We start from the raw sequence: 15,461 nt of genomic DNA, 5'->3' as shown, positions 1-15,461 counted from the left end.
ATACTGAGAGTTCATTTATATTAATATAGCATGACTGCATCAGGACAGCAACTTATAATAATTAAACACAGCACCAACATATGAAGCAGAACTACAGTAGCTATTAAAACCAGTAAGAGCATGACACATGGACTCTCTGGGGCTTCACTTATCTGAACAGTCAGAGTGGAAAAAGCTAGAGAATGTACAGGACTGTTATATTCTTAAAAGTTTTAAAAGACACAAACACACATGGCCAAAAGGCTGCACACTCCATCACAGAAAACAGTGTATGGGTACAGTCTCAGCTACACCAGGATTAACAAATTATGTATAATGAACATGTACAGAACTGTGCAAAAGTCCAACGTAAAGAAAATGCTTTCAGCATAGTGAGTGTAGATTTGCTCAAAAAAGAGAAAAAAAAGACAAGTTAGCTTTAGAATATGAGTGGCCGATATTTTGCGCATGCTCAATAATCAGCAGGGCTTCAGATGACAGACAAAACATTTGGCCAAACGCCAGCTTTTCGGTATTATACGGACATTTATTTACACCCACAATTTGTTAAGCAGATGAAAAGGTATGAATAAAATATTGAAGCATTTTATGACGCCCAAAAGTTACCAAATTCAACATATCCTTATGTTTAATAAATGTGTCAGACTCCAAAAAAAGTACCGCCACACCACTGGCGTCTTTTCACCTAGTTTATACGCAAGATCTCCTCTTTTAAAAGATATCGTGACTGCTGAGCTGTTCCTTTCTTCAATGACACTTCAGTGCAAATCATACTAAGGTATATCAGACATACTATACCAAAACAGCATGATGTGGCGTGCTCCACTAACCAAATTTAATGAAGATTACCAAGTTGTGAGTCACAAAACGCATCTCATTAATATTTTAGCTGTACTACTAATTTGCTTACCAAATATTGGCGTAAATAAATGCCCTTATAGTGTAGAAAAACTGGCATCCAGCCAAATGCTTCACCTTTGATCCGAAGCCCTGGCAATTACTGCGTATGGACCATATAATATCGATATATGTCCTACATTAGAACATAAGCAAATTAACAGTGTTACAAAAAAGACTAACAAGAATTTCTTCAATTCTCTAAAAAGTTACTGATATCTTGGATGGCTTACAACATCGCTTCTCCTCAGGAGGACCTCAACAATCCCATATATTCTTTAAAAATTTCACCACCAGCTCACTTAACATTATTTAAATAACTTGAAGAGATGCTGATGAGACACTTCAATTGCTTTATTCTCTAAATTCTCAAAAAAGTGAGACACTGCGAATAAAGACAAAGGAGAGATTGAAGTTGCATTGTTATGTGGTCTGAGCTGATAGAGTCTTACAGCAAAATGAAGATCATTTAAGCATCATTTTCTCTGACTGCCCCAGACTTTTGCAGAATACTGTATGTAATGCGAGTCAGGAACAGGAAGCTGTTAATCCAGCACTCCTTGAAGTGTCCAGAGTGCAGCACAAGGAGCACAGGCAGGCCCCAACCTTCCACTGTATTCTCCTAGGCCTCGTCGCTCACCTCCAGATCCCTGGCACTGATGTGTGCGACCTTCTCGAGCTCAATTCGGGCACGTTTGTGACTCAGTTCCATCTGCTGCCTCTCCTGAGCCATCTGCAAAAGGTGCGTCTTGGAGCAGATCTTCTCAGCAGCCTCCTCCAACTATAGGAGAGAGAAGGGGAAAGAAAAAAAAAAAAAAAAAACAAAATGAAACATTTCAGTCATTCATTTGTTCATAATCGTCATTAACATTGTATGGTGTGTCAGCCCATTTTTAGACTTGGTAACAGAATCAAACACCGAGGAAGAATTTATACTGAAGGTGTAGGGCAGGGGTGTCAAACTCCAGTTCTGGGGGGCCGCAGCCCTGTGTAGTTTAGTTCTTTCCCTGTTCCACCATGAATGATTCAGCTTTGGACTTCTGGTTTTCTGAATGAATTGGTCATAAAAAGTGATTGGATCTTCATCCAAGTCAAAAGGTACTGATATACACAATGAGCTTAAGCCAATAATGCACGTAAAAATTATACTCCATGTCTTTTTTATACAAACGCATTCAGCATTCACAGTGGTAGTGGAAAAAGTAAGTGAACTTTGTTTTTTTTTTCCCCTGTGTATAGCTCTCTGCAAGTCATTCCACAGCATCTCAATAGAATTGAGACTGGGGCTTTGACTGGGCCACTCCAAAGGTGGCTTTGGTTCTTCTGAAACCATTGTGCTGTGGATTTGCTGTGATGTTTGGGGTCATTGTCCTGTTCCATCACCCAGCCTCTTCTGAGCTTCAGTTGATGGACAGACACCTTCATATTATCCTGGATAATTTGTTGATAAACTTGGGAAGTCATTTTCCCCTCAATGATGGCAAACTGTCCAGATCCTGACACAGCAAAGCAGGCCCAAATCACGATGTTCCCTTCAGCATACTTTACTGTAGGGATGATGTTTTGATGTTGATATGCAGTGCCCTTTTTATGCCAAATAAAGCCCTGCTTGTTCCTCCCAAATGGTTCAATTTTGGTTTCATCACTCCCGAAAACATTTTCCCAGGACCATTGTGGAGCGTTCAAGTGCTCCATTACAAACTTCAGCTACGCAGCAATGTTCTATGACAGCAGTGGCTTCCTCCTTGGTGTCTTGCTATGGACTCCTTTCTTGTTCAGTGTCTTGCGTATTGTTGAATCATGAACAGAGACGTTACCCGGTTCTAATGACTTCGTCATGTCATTCGCTGTCACTCTAGGGTTCTTCTTTACTTCACTGATGACTTTGGCTTGTGCTCTTGGGGTCATCTTGGCAGGGCACCCACTTCTAGGCAGAGTAGCCACAATACCAGATTGTCTCCATTTATAGACAACTTGCCCAACAGCAGACTGATGAATATCTAAAATATGTGAGATGACCCTTTCCAGCCTTATATAAATTAACAATTCTTGATCATAGCTCTTTTGTGCGAGGCATGATTCCCATCTGGATATGCTTCTTTTCAAAAGCTCAAACTTTTCAGTGTTTTTCATCAAAGTGATTCTAGGCCATACCTCTGACCTCTTTTCATTAAATGGACTCTAGGTTTGCTAAATTCTGACTGCAATGAGCTTTTCAAAAAGTCATTAGCTTAGGGTTCACTTACTTTTTCCAACCTTCAGTTTCACAGTTTGAATGAATTATTCAATATGATCAAAACTTCTCTGAAAATGTGTATCTTAAGAGACTTTATTATTGCGACTTACATGGAGATATGACCATGTTTTATTTGGGAATTACACATGAATATAGTAAATTCCAACAGGTTCACAAACTTTTTACTTTGACTGTGTGTACAAATTTACACACAAAAAGCAAGGAATCCCTCATAGAAGCAGTTTTATCCATTCCAAAGTATATATTTCCATAACAAAACAGTAACATTAATTGTTTTAGATCAGGGTTCTTCAAATCTGAACCTTGATTCCAAATCCAGCCCTTGTTTTAAGTTCTCCCAGGTAGTTAGTTTAATAATTACCGATTCTGATTGGCTGGAGGCTTCACACCTGGCTCACAGGTAAAGGAAGGCTGGAAAACCAGCAGTGCTCGGACCTCGAGGACCGTGATTTGAATAATGGGGTTCTAGATACATTTTTTTTTGCACACATTCAAAAATTACTAATACAAAAAGAGTAACAATACAAACAATATCTACCATAGTGCTACATCTCACTATTTCACACAGAGCATGTGCAGTTTGTCATTTTTTACACCCCTAACAATTTTTCATTAAAGCAACCAGATTAAAATAACATCCAAATAGTGGCGAATAGATTAAAATGAAGCTATTTCATTTTTATTGCCCAAGTACTCAATTTTTCTGCTCTGAAAATTAAGTCACACCACGTATGCTGCTTAACAATTGGGCTGCACCATATCACATGGCTAATCGCGACTTGTATGGCACATGTCCAATAATCACCAGGGCTTTATATGACAGGCATATACATTTCTCTGAATTAACAGTACAATATGAACACTTATATGAACATTTACTTACGCCCCCAATTTAGTAAGCAGATTACCAAGACCATTGTGAAGCCCAAAAGTTAGTAATCTGTATAAATTCAGTATAATCTTAAGTTTCATAAACGCATCAGACTTCAAACTGCAAGAAATACCGCCACACCAATGACATCTTTTTTAACTTGTCTATCCAAAATATCTCCTCTTTCAAAAGATGTTGACTGCTGAGTTGTCCCTTTCTTCACAGCCACTTCAGTGCTTATCACTTCCATTATATACCAAAATAGTAGCATGTGACATGCTCTGCTGGCATCCGGACAAATGTTTTCCCCTGTCATCTACACCCCTGGATAACAGATTATACTGTGATGTAATATCATGCAGCTCTACTTGAAAGGACAAAAGTGCCTTTAATAATCACTACCTCTGTACCATTCAAACAGATCACACTGAATCACATGGCTTAAAACAAAGCATGTTGCTGTTAAATGAGAGAGATGTCAGGCCACAGCATGAAACGGTGTGTGGTGCAAATTTAAAACTAACAATACATAAAGACTGATCACCTCTACAGTAATGTATGGTGGTTTCAAAGCCCTGGATTTATAAATATAAAAGAGCAGATATTAAGCACAGAATATGTGTTTTTAGGAAAATGCATACGTAATGTACCCCTGGAATCATTAAACACCTATAGCATGCATTACCAACCTCAATTCCCTGGAGGTACTGTCTTTGGAGATGATGATGTGCCAAACTGGAATCAGAAGGTTTCTGAGTGGTTTCAGGTTTGGAAATGAAGCTTTTGAATGACTTTAACGTCGTGAACACTGTGGTCTCATCATCCATGCCATCCATTTTGCTGCAGTGATGGGACAAGTTGACACACCTGAAGGTAATATGGACACAAACAGGTCAAGACGCTTAGTTATTTTTATGCTCATATAAAATTAGTTTCAAATCTGGATCCAAACTAAACTGTAACATTTCAGTCCAGAGGCAGCAATAAAGGGAGTGCAGGCAAGATGCACACATTATCTAATTAAAAGGGCAAAACTTACAAAACAGAATTACATCAGATGTACATAAGACCACTGGGAAGAACACTGGGGTGTACACCCTAGATAGGATGCATGGCCATCTCAAGACACGGAGACGGATCGGGACAAACACACACACAAAATCACGGATGTTGTCATTACGGAAATTTTACAAAAGAGGGGACGAGAATGTTTAAACTCCACAGAGCAGATGGTATAATGCTGGAAGTGTGAAAATACAATGTTGGGTATTAAGAATTAAGTGGCAAAGCAACTACATGTGCGAAGTATAGCCACAACCATTATAATTTCGAGTCGTTCTGTCTCAGCCTGAACAGATAAGTTAGGACGTATTACGTAACTATGCAAACATAAACACACTGACTATAAAAGAAAAACAAACCGTTGTGCAAAATTTCTACGTTCTATTTTCCATGTAAAAACACTCATCTATCAGCTTCTGTCAGCAAAAACACTCATCTATCAACCTTGTGAACTGTTAGCCGAACTCGCTAGCTTACGATCAACAGCTGTACTTATCAATAAATATTACAGATAGCTACGAATTGCATATTATCCGAGAAACAGCGTGGAGAAATACAATATCCAAAAAGAAATATATGATCACTGAAGAAACTTAACCCATACGCCACATAAGTATACATGGGACAGCAAAATACTCGTCTACCTGGCGTCTCCAGCCCCGCTCGGATCTCCCTCCTCTTCAGCAACATTACAAGAAGTCATCGCGAGACTACAGCCATTACTTCTTACCGTATTTCGCATAATATAAAGGACGCAGGCAGGTGGGTGGAGATTTATCCGAACTCATTATAATTGATTAAGCCTGCTACTTTATATTGACCTGATATAACCATAATTATGAAAAGTAACAATACAATGCAAAGTAAAATGCACAATTACTTAAAATATAACATAAAGACTTGTTATGTACTTTAGTCACTCACACATGCAGTCCTACGGGCAATTTAGCAAGTCCAATTAGCCTCAGCATGCATTTGGACTGTGTGGGGAAACCGTAGTACCCGGAGGAAACCCCGCGACGACATGGGGAGAACATGCAAACTCCGCACACATGTGACCCAGGCGGAGTTAAATGCACATAATGCATTGCAGGGTGACATCACTTTGCCAAAAGCGGTACCCTCGGTCCGGATCCGCAAAACGGATCCACGGCGGACATGAGTCTGAATCTACCCGAATCCTATTGAAATCGATATAATACATTCCAGATCCATATCTGATCTATATGCGTTCGGAAGTGGCTCATTTGACCTAAATTGTGGTGCAGAAATATCTGTAGTGACCAAAACCAATTTTATGCCTTTTTTTGCTACACCTACAAATATTATACAATCTATTTTAAGTGAAACTTAACATTTAGTTGTCCAGTATTCTGAGCCTGGATTAAATGCCATAACAAATTATTTCCCTTTATAGTATGTTTATTGTTAATGCACACAGTAATAAATCAACTTTGAATAAAAAAAATACGATTCTAAATCTATAAAATTAAAATAATTACTAAAACATAAAAGTGAAAAGAAAAAAAAAACATTTACATAAACATCCATTTAGGTGTCTGGAGACACAGAAAAGCACACGCTGCTTCCAGCTGACTGACAGCTTGGCTCTCCGAGAAAAGCAATAAAGAAAACCATTTATATTCCTTTTATTATATATAATTAGCATTTTACCTTCTTATTCCGCATTTATTCTCTTATTCTTTTACAGATTTATTCTTTATTATGTCATTCCTATGATTCTATATCCAGGCAGACCCAAAGGTGCAGGGTGGTTTGATTTCACACCCGAGGCAGAAATCAAAGTCTGAAATGTAGTTTAAAAAAAACGGGAATTAAAACAAAAAAATCACGGTAACGCTTAACATGCTCAGACGAATACCTCACAAGATTTGGGGAAATAGTTTGGCTAAATTTTACCTGTAAAAGTGATTTTGTACTGGTGCTGTTTGAAAGTTGAAGACTCAATTAGCAAGGGTATGGACAGGGATGTTAAAAGAAGAAATTTAAAATTAGTTTCAAAACATTTCATAAGATATTCAAGAAATATAGCAATTACATGTTAAACTGCTGGTCCGGAGAAACTAAAGCACTGACTTACCTTGAACAGTAACTTTGACGGACTGACGAACGGCTCTTCTCAGCTTTCCACCTCCCATTTGAAAATGACAGCGCGCGCGCGTCCGCTCTGCGAGCCCGTGCCGAAGTCCTGTGCGAACTCACGTGCCGAAGTTCCGTGCCTAACTCGCGTTTGCTACGAAAAATGGAGCGTGAAAGATTCTTGGAGCCCCACCCTGCACGGCGTCGCAAAACATGACTGACAGTAAATCGGATCTGCTGACTTGCAGGCCTCGCAATCAATTGCTATCTGGGAAGAACAAGCAGGTACATAAAGTGGATGGACTGATGCTTAAAACAATGAAACCTAGTTAGAGATGTGCATCTCCATCTCTGAGGTGATGCGATACACATCTTGATGACCTGAGCGCAGAAGGAGCGAAGCCTGCAGAAGGTGGAGGAGATCATTAAGATGGTCATGGAGAAGAAGCACCGCAAGCAGGACCACCCCCGCACCTCCGAGTTCTTATTAGGGTGAGACTTTTCATCGATACATTTAATATTTTTGCCTGATTCCCAGCCTAAAGTTTCTGTCCTTTCCATATTGTAACCTTGTTTCCTGTTAGATAACTTTATACAGGTTCACCAAATCCTTTAAGCACCTCTTCATAAATAACCCGGATTTTTCAGTTTCTCGTTAATGCTTTTGATTTTATACTTAGGTGAGAAGTATTAAAAATTCAAGTTGCTTCCTGTCATATGGGCAGTATCTACGCACTGAATATCATAGAATATATATTAAAAAAAACCATTAGCACAGTAGATAAGCATATATATTGTTTATACTTATCTTTTTTTAATCTCTTGTTTTGTAGTTTAAAGTAAAATGTCCACCTGCCTTACCCTAGTTCTTGATTACTAACCATCCATCCATTTTCCAAACCGCTTATCCTACTGGGTCGTGGTGGGCCTATACCGGAAGCAATGGGCACGAGGCAGGGAACAACCCAGGATGGGTGGCCAGCCTATCACAGGGCACACTCACACACCAGTCACTCACACATGCACACCTACGGGCAATTTAGCAAGTCCAATTAGCCTCAGCATGTTTTTGGACTGTGGGGGGAAACCGGAGTACCCGGAGGAAACCCCACGACGAAATGGGGAGAACATGCAAACTCCACACACATGTAACCCAGGCGGAGACTCAAACCTGGGTCCCAGAGGTGTGAGGCAACAGTGCTAACCACTGCACCACCATGCTGCCCCCCTTGATTACTAATATTGTCATTATTTCTAAGTCCTGTCACCAACCAATGTTGCTACATTTCTGTGAAAGTTTTGAGATGGAACCAGAGGCGTTGCTAGAAGGTTTTGGACCCTATGAAAGCATATCACATTGCCCCCCCCCCCCCAGTTCAGACCAATCCAATTACTTTATACATTTTTAGGCCCCCTGTCACTCAGGGGTCCTTGGAATTGTCCTGATTTCCCTCCCTTACAGCATCCCTAGATAGAACTGTGACTTGATTATATGTGGGATGAAGATGGTTTTCTCTCTATAGGGTCATACTTGCATCAAGAAAAGGTCTCATTTTAACAGCTGGATATTGTCTGCCAGCAGGAGCTGAGACATGACATGTCTATGATTGATGTTATTACTTCCTGAAAATCCTAGTAGTGTAATTGTTAAAGAAATTAAAACTGAACTAAAGTATGTTTTGTATTTATTGGCAAAAAGCATTATTTATTAATTTCTTGCGCAGACACAATTTAAAAAGTAAACTTAACAGTTGCAGTTGAGCTTTAAGAAAAACTGATGTAAGCATGAGAATTTCAGGTCAAAGGTTATTTTAGGATACTCTGACGCTGCTCCTATCATGTTATGCTCAATTTTAGGTCTTTAGTGGGGGAAAAAAGTAGTTTATTTTAAATTTCCACTTGCCGTTACCCATACTCAGGATCTCTGTTGTAATCTATGTGTACCTTCTTCCCTCCTGACACCAATGCCGCACCCTCTGCACGGCAGTGCTGCTAATTTCCCTTTTTAAGCATTGTGACCCACCTGCTTCTGTGGCTCATTCCTAGGGGAGTGCTGAGCAACTAACCATGCACCTCATGGAGGAGCATTCGGTGGTGGACCCCACATTTATCAAGTACCTCCTGCTGGCATACAGGGCCTTCCTCCAGCCCCCTGCTTCTAACAATGAAACTTCTGGAATGGTTTAATGATCTTAGCCTCAGGCACAAGTTATGGCAATTTGAAAAAAATAAAGAACAAGAGCTTGGATCCAAAGGTTTAACATTGGGCAGTTTGATATCCTGTCTTGCTTTTTTTTCATCCTAAGGTGACCCAGGTAATGTTGCTCTGGGTAAGAACTCACTTCAGTGACTTCAAAGAGGCTCACTTTCTACAAGAATTTGAGAATAATCTAGAATTAGCCTAGTTTTTGGACTGGGGGAGGGAAACCGGAGGAAACCCCACGACGACATGGGGAGAACATGCAAACTCCACACACATGTGACCCAGGCGGAGACTAGAACCCGGGTCCCAGAGGTGTGAGGCAACAGTGCTAATATCTATGGTTTAACTTTCCAGAATTTCAGTTACCCACAGTCTGAAAAAATTCAATGGAAAATTCTAGAAATAATTGTGAAAATTATGTCAAAGGCTTTTATTGACAATTACATTAAGTTTATGCAAAGAGTCAGTATTTGCAGTGTTGGCACTTCTTTCACAAGACCTCTGCACACCCTGCTGCTGTCAATCAACTTCTGAGTAAAATCCTGAGGGATGGCAGCCCATTCTTGCATAATCAATGCTTGGAGTTTGTCAGAATTTGTGGGTTTTTGTTTGTTCACCCGCCCCTTGAGGACTGACCACAAGTTCTCAATGGGATTAAGGTCTTGGGTCTGGCCAAAGACTCAAGATGTTGAGGTTTTCTTCCCCAAGCCACTTAGTTATCTTTTTTTATCTTCTGGCATGGTGCTCCATCATGCTGGAAAAGACCTTTTTCATCATCAGCCGTTCTTGGATGCTTGGGAGAAGTTGCTCTTGGAGGATGTTTTGGTACCATTCTTTATTCATAGTTGTGTTTTTATGCAAAATAATGAGTAAGCATACTCCCTTGGCTGAGGCTCAACCCCACACATGACATAGGACAGATGGTAGCGCTCACTTTTTCTTCTCTGGACAATCTTTTTTCCGGATGCCCCAAACAATCGGAAAGGGGATTCATCAGAGAAAATGACTTTACCCCAGTCCTCAGCAGTCCAACCCCAAGAGATACTTTTTGCAGAATATCAGTCTGTCCCTGATGTTTTTCTTGGAGAGAAGTGGCTTCTTTGTTGCCCTTCTTGACACCAGGCCAAAAGTCTTTACCTCACTGTGCATGCAGATGCCCTCACACCTGCAAAGCAATGACGCCTGCATATGTTTCCTTGCAGGTAACCATGGTTAACAGAGAAAGAACAAAGATTTCAAGCACCACCCTCCCTTTAAAGCATCCAGTCTGCTATTCTAACTCAATCAGCATGACAGAGTGATCTCCAGCCTTGTCCTCATCAACACTCTCACCTGTGTTAACGAGAGAATCACGTAAATGACGTCAGCAGGTCCTTCGGTGGCAGGGTTCAAATGCAATGGAAATGTTTTTTTGGGGATTAAGCTCATTTTCATGGCAAAGAGGGGCTTTGCAATTAATTAAAATTCATCTGATCAGTCTGCATAACATTCTGAAGTATATGCAAATTGCCATCATAAAAATTGATGCAGCAGACCGTCTCATTCTCAAAGCTTTTGGCCACGGCTGTATGTAGGTATGCATGTCTGCATGTATTTATTTGAACAAAAGTTCAACAATTGGTGCTAAAAGTAGCATCAGAGCACACAATAGCTGGGTATCTTGGCATTGCCTTTGCAGCAGCGATCCATGGAAAAGTGTAAATCCAGAATCTGTTAATTTACTGCTCTGCATGCCCGTTATGTAGGAGAATGGGACACTGAATATCCTAATCTAAGCCCACTGGTCCTGTTTTGGGTGAAGTTTCCTGATAGGAGGATTTCTGATAATTGAAGCACCAATAACTTAATCATCATACTGTAAAATTTGGTTTATTACTGTAAATGTATGGGTATTGATTCTGGTAAAGCATATTTCTGCTTACAGTTTAGCCTTAAGTTTGGCTTGACGGTAGAGCTGGGTGATATGGCCAAAAATATTATCAGAATAAAATCTTCCATATGCTGATATCAATGATTATCATGATGGATATTGAATCATTATTTCTTTCAGGTTAAATGCTTATTTTTAGCCCTGAGTTAAAGCTGAAGAAATCAGAAATCAGTTCTAAACTATTCTTTTATCACCAGAAGGTGACAAACTATTTCCAAATATCAGTGAACAGTGAAAAAATATCGCAAATGGTTCATGAATCGTCGTTTTGGCCGTAACTATCGAACAGCATTTCACATTTCACAAGTCTGAGAGAGAAGATGAACAGTTTATTTTAGTCACGGCTGAAAAAAATCCTGCCACATTCTACCTATTGTCATGCCCACCGGGAGTGGATTCATGGAGGCAACCAATTAGACCCTGACACGGAAAGCTAGAAATGGAGAACAGACGCAACCTTGGTTGCAAAGTATTTGCAGATCTTTCATTGCAATACCGAGCGCTCTATTGTCTATTGTCTTACCTTCAAACTTACCCGCTCCTGTCTACCTTCCATGTGTCCCTTACCTTGCCGACTTTCCTTCCCCAGACCAGCCCTCGACCCTGAACCTTCTGTGCAGCCCTCCCTGCCAGCCCCCGGACCTCTCGTCTCCCCTTCCCCCCATCTCCGTGTCCCGTGCCTGCCTGTCAGGTTGACCACCCCGGCTTCCGACCAAACCTTCTGTCCTCGACCATTCTACCTGTCTCGCCCTTGGAAAGCCCTTAGCCCTGAAGATCTAATAAAGATCATTTCATACCGCATTTCTGGGTCCGTGTCTCCCTGCCACCTGACACCTATCATTTCGTAATTCTGTGTGGATTATTACTGTAGGGATTTCCCATGGACCGAATTTCACTGTGGACTTTCCTTTAGAATCTTGCTGGATTAACCTTATCGAATGGGTTGCTTTTCACTTACCGGCTCTCTGGATGAGTTGCCCTATTCTTTTGAAGATTTTGTCAGTCATCTGCCTGCCTGCCATATTTCATTCTCTTATTTGTTCAATAAAACCCCCATTTGTGTTTTCACAGCTGTGCCTGCCCTTGTGCTCCAATGTCATTCCTGACAAGGAGTCACAAAGAACTTGACGTCATTCTGTGACTCAAAGTGTGTTGCCAGCAACATGCTTGGTCTTAATTTATATTGAACTTTTATGGAGCAGTTCTCATATTGATATTGAGGGAAATTATATTGCGATAATTATTATTATTTTCCCCGACCCTACTTGAAGTGACATTAAATAAAGTCTTATAAAGGCTAAATAAAATTTCACATCAGGATTTCTGCAGACACCCTGTTTTTGTATGTATTAGACAATCACTTGCCTTTCTTACTCCTGGTGTAACTGTCTGAATTATTGTTTGATTGGTACAGTTAGCACAAAGCTAATGAGATTTCTTTCCCTCAGAGAATATAGAGAATATACCAGCACACATTCATTCATGAGAGTGTAACCCAGAAGCGTGACTGCTCTTTGTCTGAGAATTCAGTATCAGTCTGATTCCCATCTTCCCACAGTGCTGTCTAGTCATTAAAAATGCCCTCTCTCCATCATAATTCCTTGTGGTTGTGTCACAGGTGCACAAGCTCCTAATTGCGGCAGAGCTGCTGCTGGGAGAGATCCCAGACCAGCTGCTCTTCAGGAAGCCCTCACTGAAGTGGTCTAATACCTTACTTCCTACTGACTCAAGGCAGGGACATCAAGCAGATCAGTTATGGAGGTGGCTGAGGATAAGGACCAGGGAGTGAATGCCGTCATGTCCTGTGAGGTCATCACCTTGGAGAGCAAGCTCAGGTATGTGCCAGTCTTGTGTCGATTGAATTGCATACATATACATGCTCTCTTCAGCTGCTGTTCCTAGCTCTCCAACTCAAATAACTTAATTGTAAGCAGTGTGTGACTTTATGGATAAGGAATTCAACAGAAGGTTGCCAGTTTAAATCCCATGTTTAGCGGAATGATTTCATCATTGGGGCCTTGAGCAGGGCCCTTAATGTAGTGTCAAATTAGGATGCCTGGACATGTTTTATATTTACATATACTAATTTGATCTGACTCTTTTATCTAAAGTGACTTACATGAGAGGGAAGGGTCAAAATTTATGTGTGCTCCCTGGGATTAGAACCCATAACCTTTGCAAAGTTGATGGCCCCATTTGTTTATTTCTTTTTTTGGATATTTCTTTCGTAGGTGTGACTTGCCGTTCGTGAAATCGCTCGACAAGAGAGATGAGGGAGTAGAGGCCAGGAACCCTAAGAGAAGCCACAGTGAACTGGTCTGCTTTCAACATGATCATCTGGCACCTCCTGCTGGCTGCTGAAATGACCTGCAAGCATGATCCCACACACATACACTGATTCACAGACACACCACTGTAGTACAAGCTCTGCTATACTCTTTGACAATCTATCCCGTCTACTCTGTAGTGGTCTGTTAGATCTGCACTTACACACCACCTCCAACAATCAAAATACACACACCTACTGGGCCAAGCTTATTCATCTTTCTGTAGAGTTTGACTAAATGTATGGGTATTGATTCTGGTAAAGCATATATCTGCTTACAGTTTAATCTTAACTGTGATAGTGTTGATGTAAACACATTACAGCCTTATAAACATCTTTTATATCATATCATTTGTGCTTTGAAGGTATGGCTAATTTTGTACTTTTGTAGTGTAATTTTGTATTTATTAATATAATTTTAAGATACATACTAGTTGTCATGCCCACCTCGTGCGATCCTCGTGTGTGCCACGCCCCCCTGATCATCCACGTGTGCTTCCCTGATCGTATCCAGCTGTGTCCGATTATTTTTGCCCAGTCCTGTCTATTTCAGTCTTGCCTTCGTTCCTTGTCCGTCATTGACGTTTGTCGATGTTCGAGCTTTTGTCCCGTACAGCCCTGCCCGTTTCTAATAAATCCCCCGTTTGCCCGTACTCTGTCTGCCAGCCTGCTTTCTGCCCGCTCGCCAGCCCATGCGCATTACCCGCGCTCCAGGATCATGACACTAGTGGCCAAAATTGTGGAAACACCTAGCATTTTTGGCATTACACTTTAATAATTACTACATGAATATTGGCTTTAATGCTGATAAACAAAGAATATTTACAAATATCTTACATTGGATGATTAAGTAAGTAACTGGCATAACAGCTGAATGAAGTTCTGCAATCTCTAAAAGCTGGAAGTGTTTCTACAATTTTGGCCACTAGTGTATACCACACATGGCAAACTGGCTGGCTGGGAAGGTTTTGCAACACATACTGTGTTCTCTGAGCACAGCCTCCTGGACAGTAATGTTACAGAGGTGGAACAGAAGCGGGGGCGGGGAAATGGGTAGAGTAGGAATGTTTAGCTGAAGATCTTACCAGATGACCATGCTTCAGTGTAGCGCATTACAAGTTAAAGTACTATAACTGGTTGCCAGAACATTTAATATTGTTCCCATGGGTTGAATATGATGCAGTGTAGTGGTTGTCCAACAGGGGTTTTTAGAAGGTCAATGCAGAAGCCGATATTACTACTGTGAGTACTGTGGCCAATGAGTGACATATTATAAGGCTGATGCTTGGACTGTACTTAAATACAGGCCATTAATAAAACGAACAACAGTATGATTATGGAACTTTACAAACTTATTAAATATAAAACCGTGCTATACTTGTCAGATTCGCATCAGTGTCATGCCAGATGCATGAGAATTGGCAGCCCTGGCATGTATTCTGTAAGCAAGTTTTGTTCACCTACTGTAGCTGCATAATTGTGGACAGTAGAAGGAAACCTACGCTGTAAGGGGAGAACATCCTCACCAGAGTAGGCGTAGGATTCAAACCATTCAAACTGCCACCCTTGGAGGTTTCAGGCAATAGTGACAACATCCGTTTATTTCAGTTTGGCTTAAACACAAAAGAAATGCACCATTTAAATCCCTAAAGAAGAATTTTGCTTTAAAAACAAGTGAAAGAGATTTAAACAATTACTTTATCTATTAGCAATAGGATTTAAACTGCATTATAAGCTTCTATTTAAAAGCCATTTTTTTCTTTGCAATAAGCCGATACCTCTACTCAGGATGTGTTTTGGTGAGAGAGCAGGGAC

At 40.6% G+C, this 15,461-nt stretch overlaps 1 protein-coding gene and 1 long non-coding RNA gene across 4 annotated transcripts in view; one reads left to right on the top strand and one right to left on the bottom strand.

Moving 5' to 3' along the window:
• Positions 1–5,818, bottom strand: part of mad1l1 (mitotic arrest deficient 1 like 1) — a 135,936-nt gene extending 130,118 nt beyond the window's left edge. The window contains exons 1-3 of one of the 3 annotated variants that reach the window (XM_049014360.1): positions 5,732–5,818; positions 4,715–4,892; positions 1,538–1,678 (exon numbers count right to left, since the gene is read on the bottom strand). In XM_049014360.1, coding sequence (XP_048870317.1) covers positions 1,538–1,678; positions 4,715–4,892; positions 5,732–5,790 — 378 coding nt within the window. In that variant the 5' untranslated portion in view covers positions 5,791–5,818. Of the gene's footprint in view, positions 1–1,537; positions 1,679–4,714; positions 4,893–5,064; positions 5,634–5,685; positions 5,708–5,731 lie in introns of those variants that run through there. The other 2 variants (XM_049014361.1, XM_049014362.1) reach the window with 2 other exon arrangements.
• The window catches only part of LOC125742421 (uncharacterized), a 59,124-nt gene extending 44,965 nt beyond the window's left edge, over positions 1–14,159 (top strand). Inside the window, exons 2-3 of the long non-coding RNA XR_007398101.1 lie at positions 12,939–13,155; positions 13,552–14,159. This is a non-coding gene — a long non-coding RNA (uncharacterized LOC125742421). The remainder of the gene's footprint in view (positions 1–12,938; positions 13,156–13,551) is intronic.
• The last annotated feature ends 1,302 nt before the right edge of the window (positions 14,160–15,461 follow it).

The sequence above is a fragment of the Brienomyrus brachyistius genome, chromosome 5 (assembly GCF_023856365.1).
Source record: "Brienomyrus brachyistius isolate T26 chromosome 5, BBRACH_0.4, whole genome shotgun sequence".
NCBI lineage: Eukaryota > Metazoa > Chordata > Actinopteri > Osteoglossiformes > Mormyridae > Brienomyrus > Brienomyrus brachyistius.
Note: the sequence above shows the minus strand (reverse complement) of the source record. Positions and strands in the feature narration are given on the sequence as shown.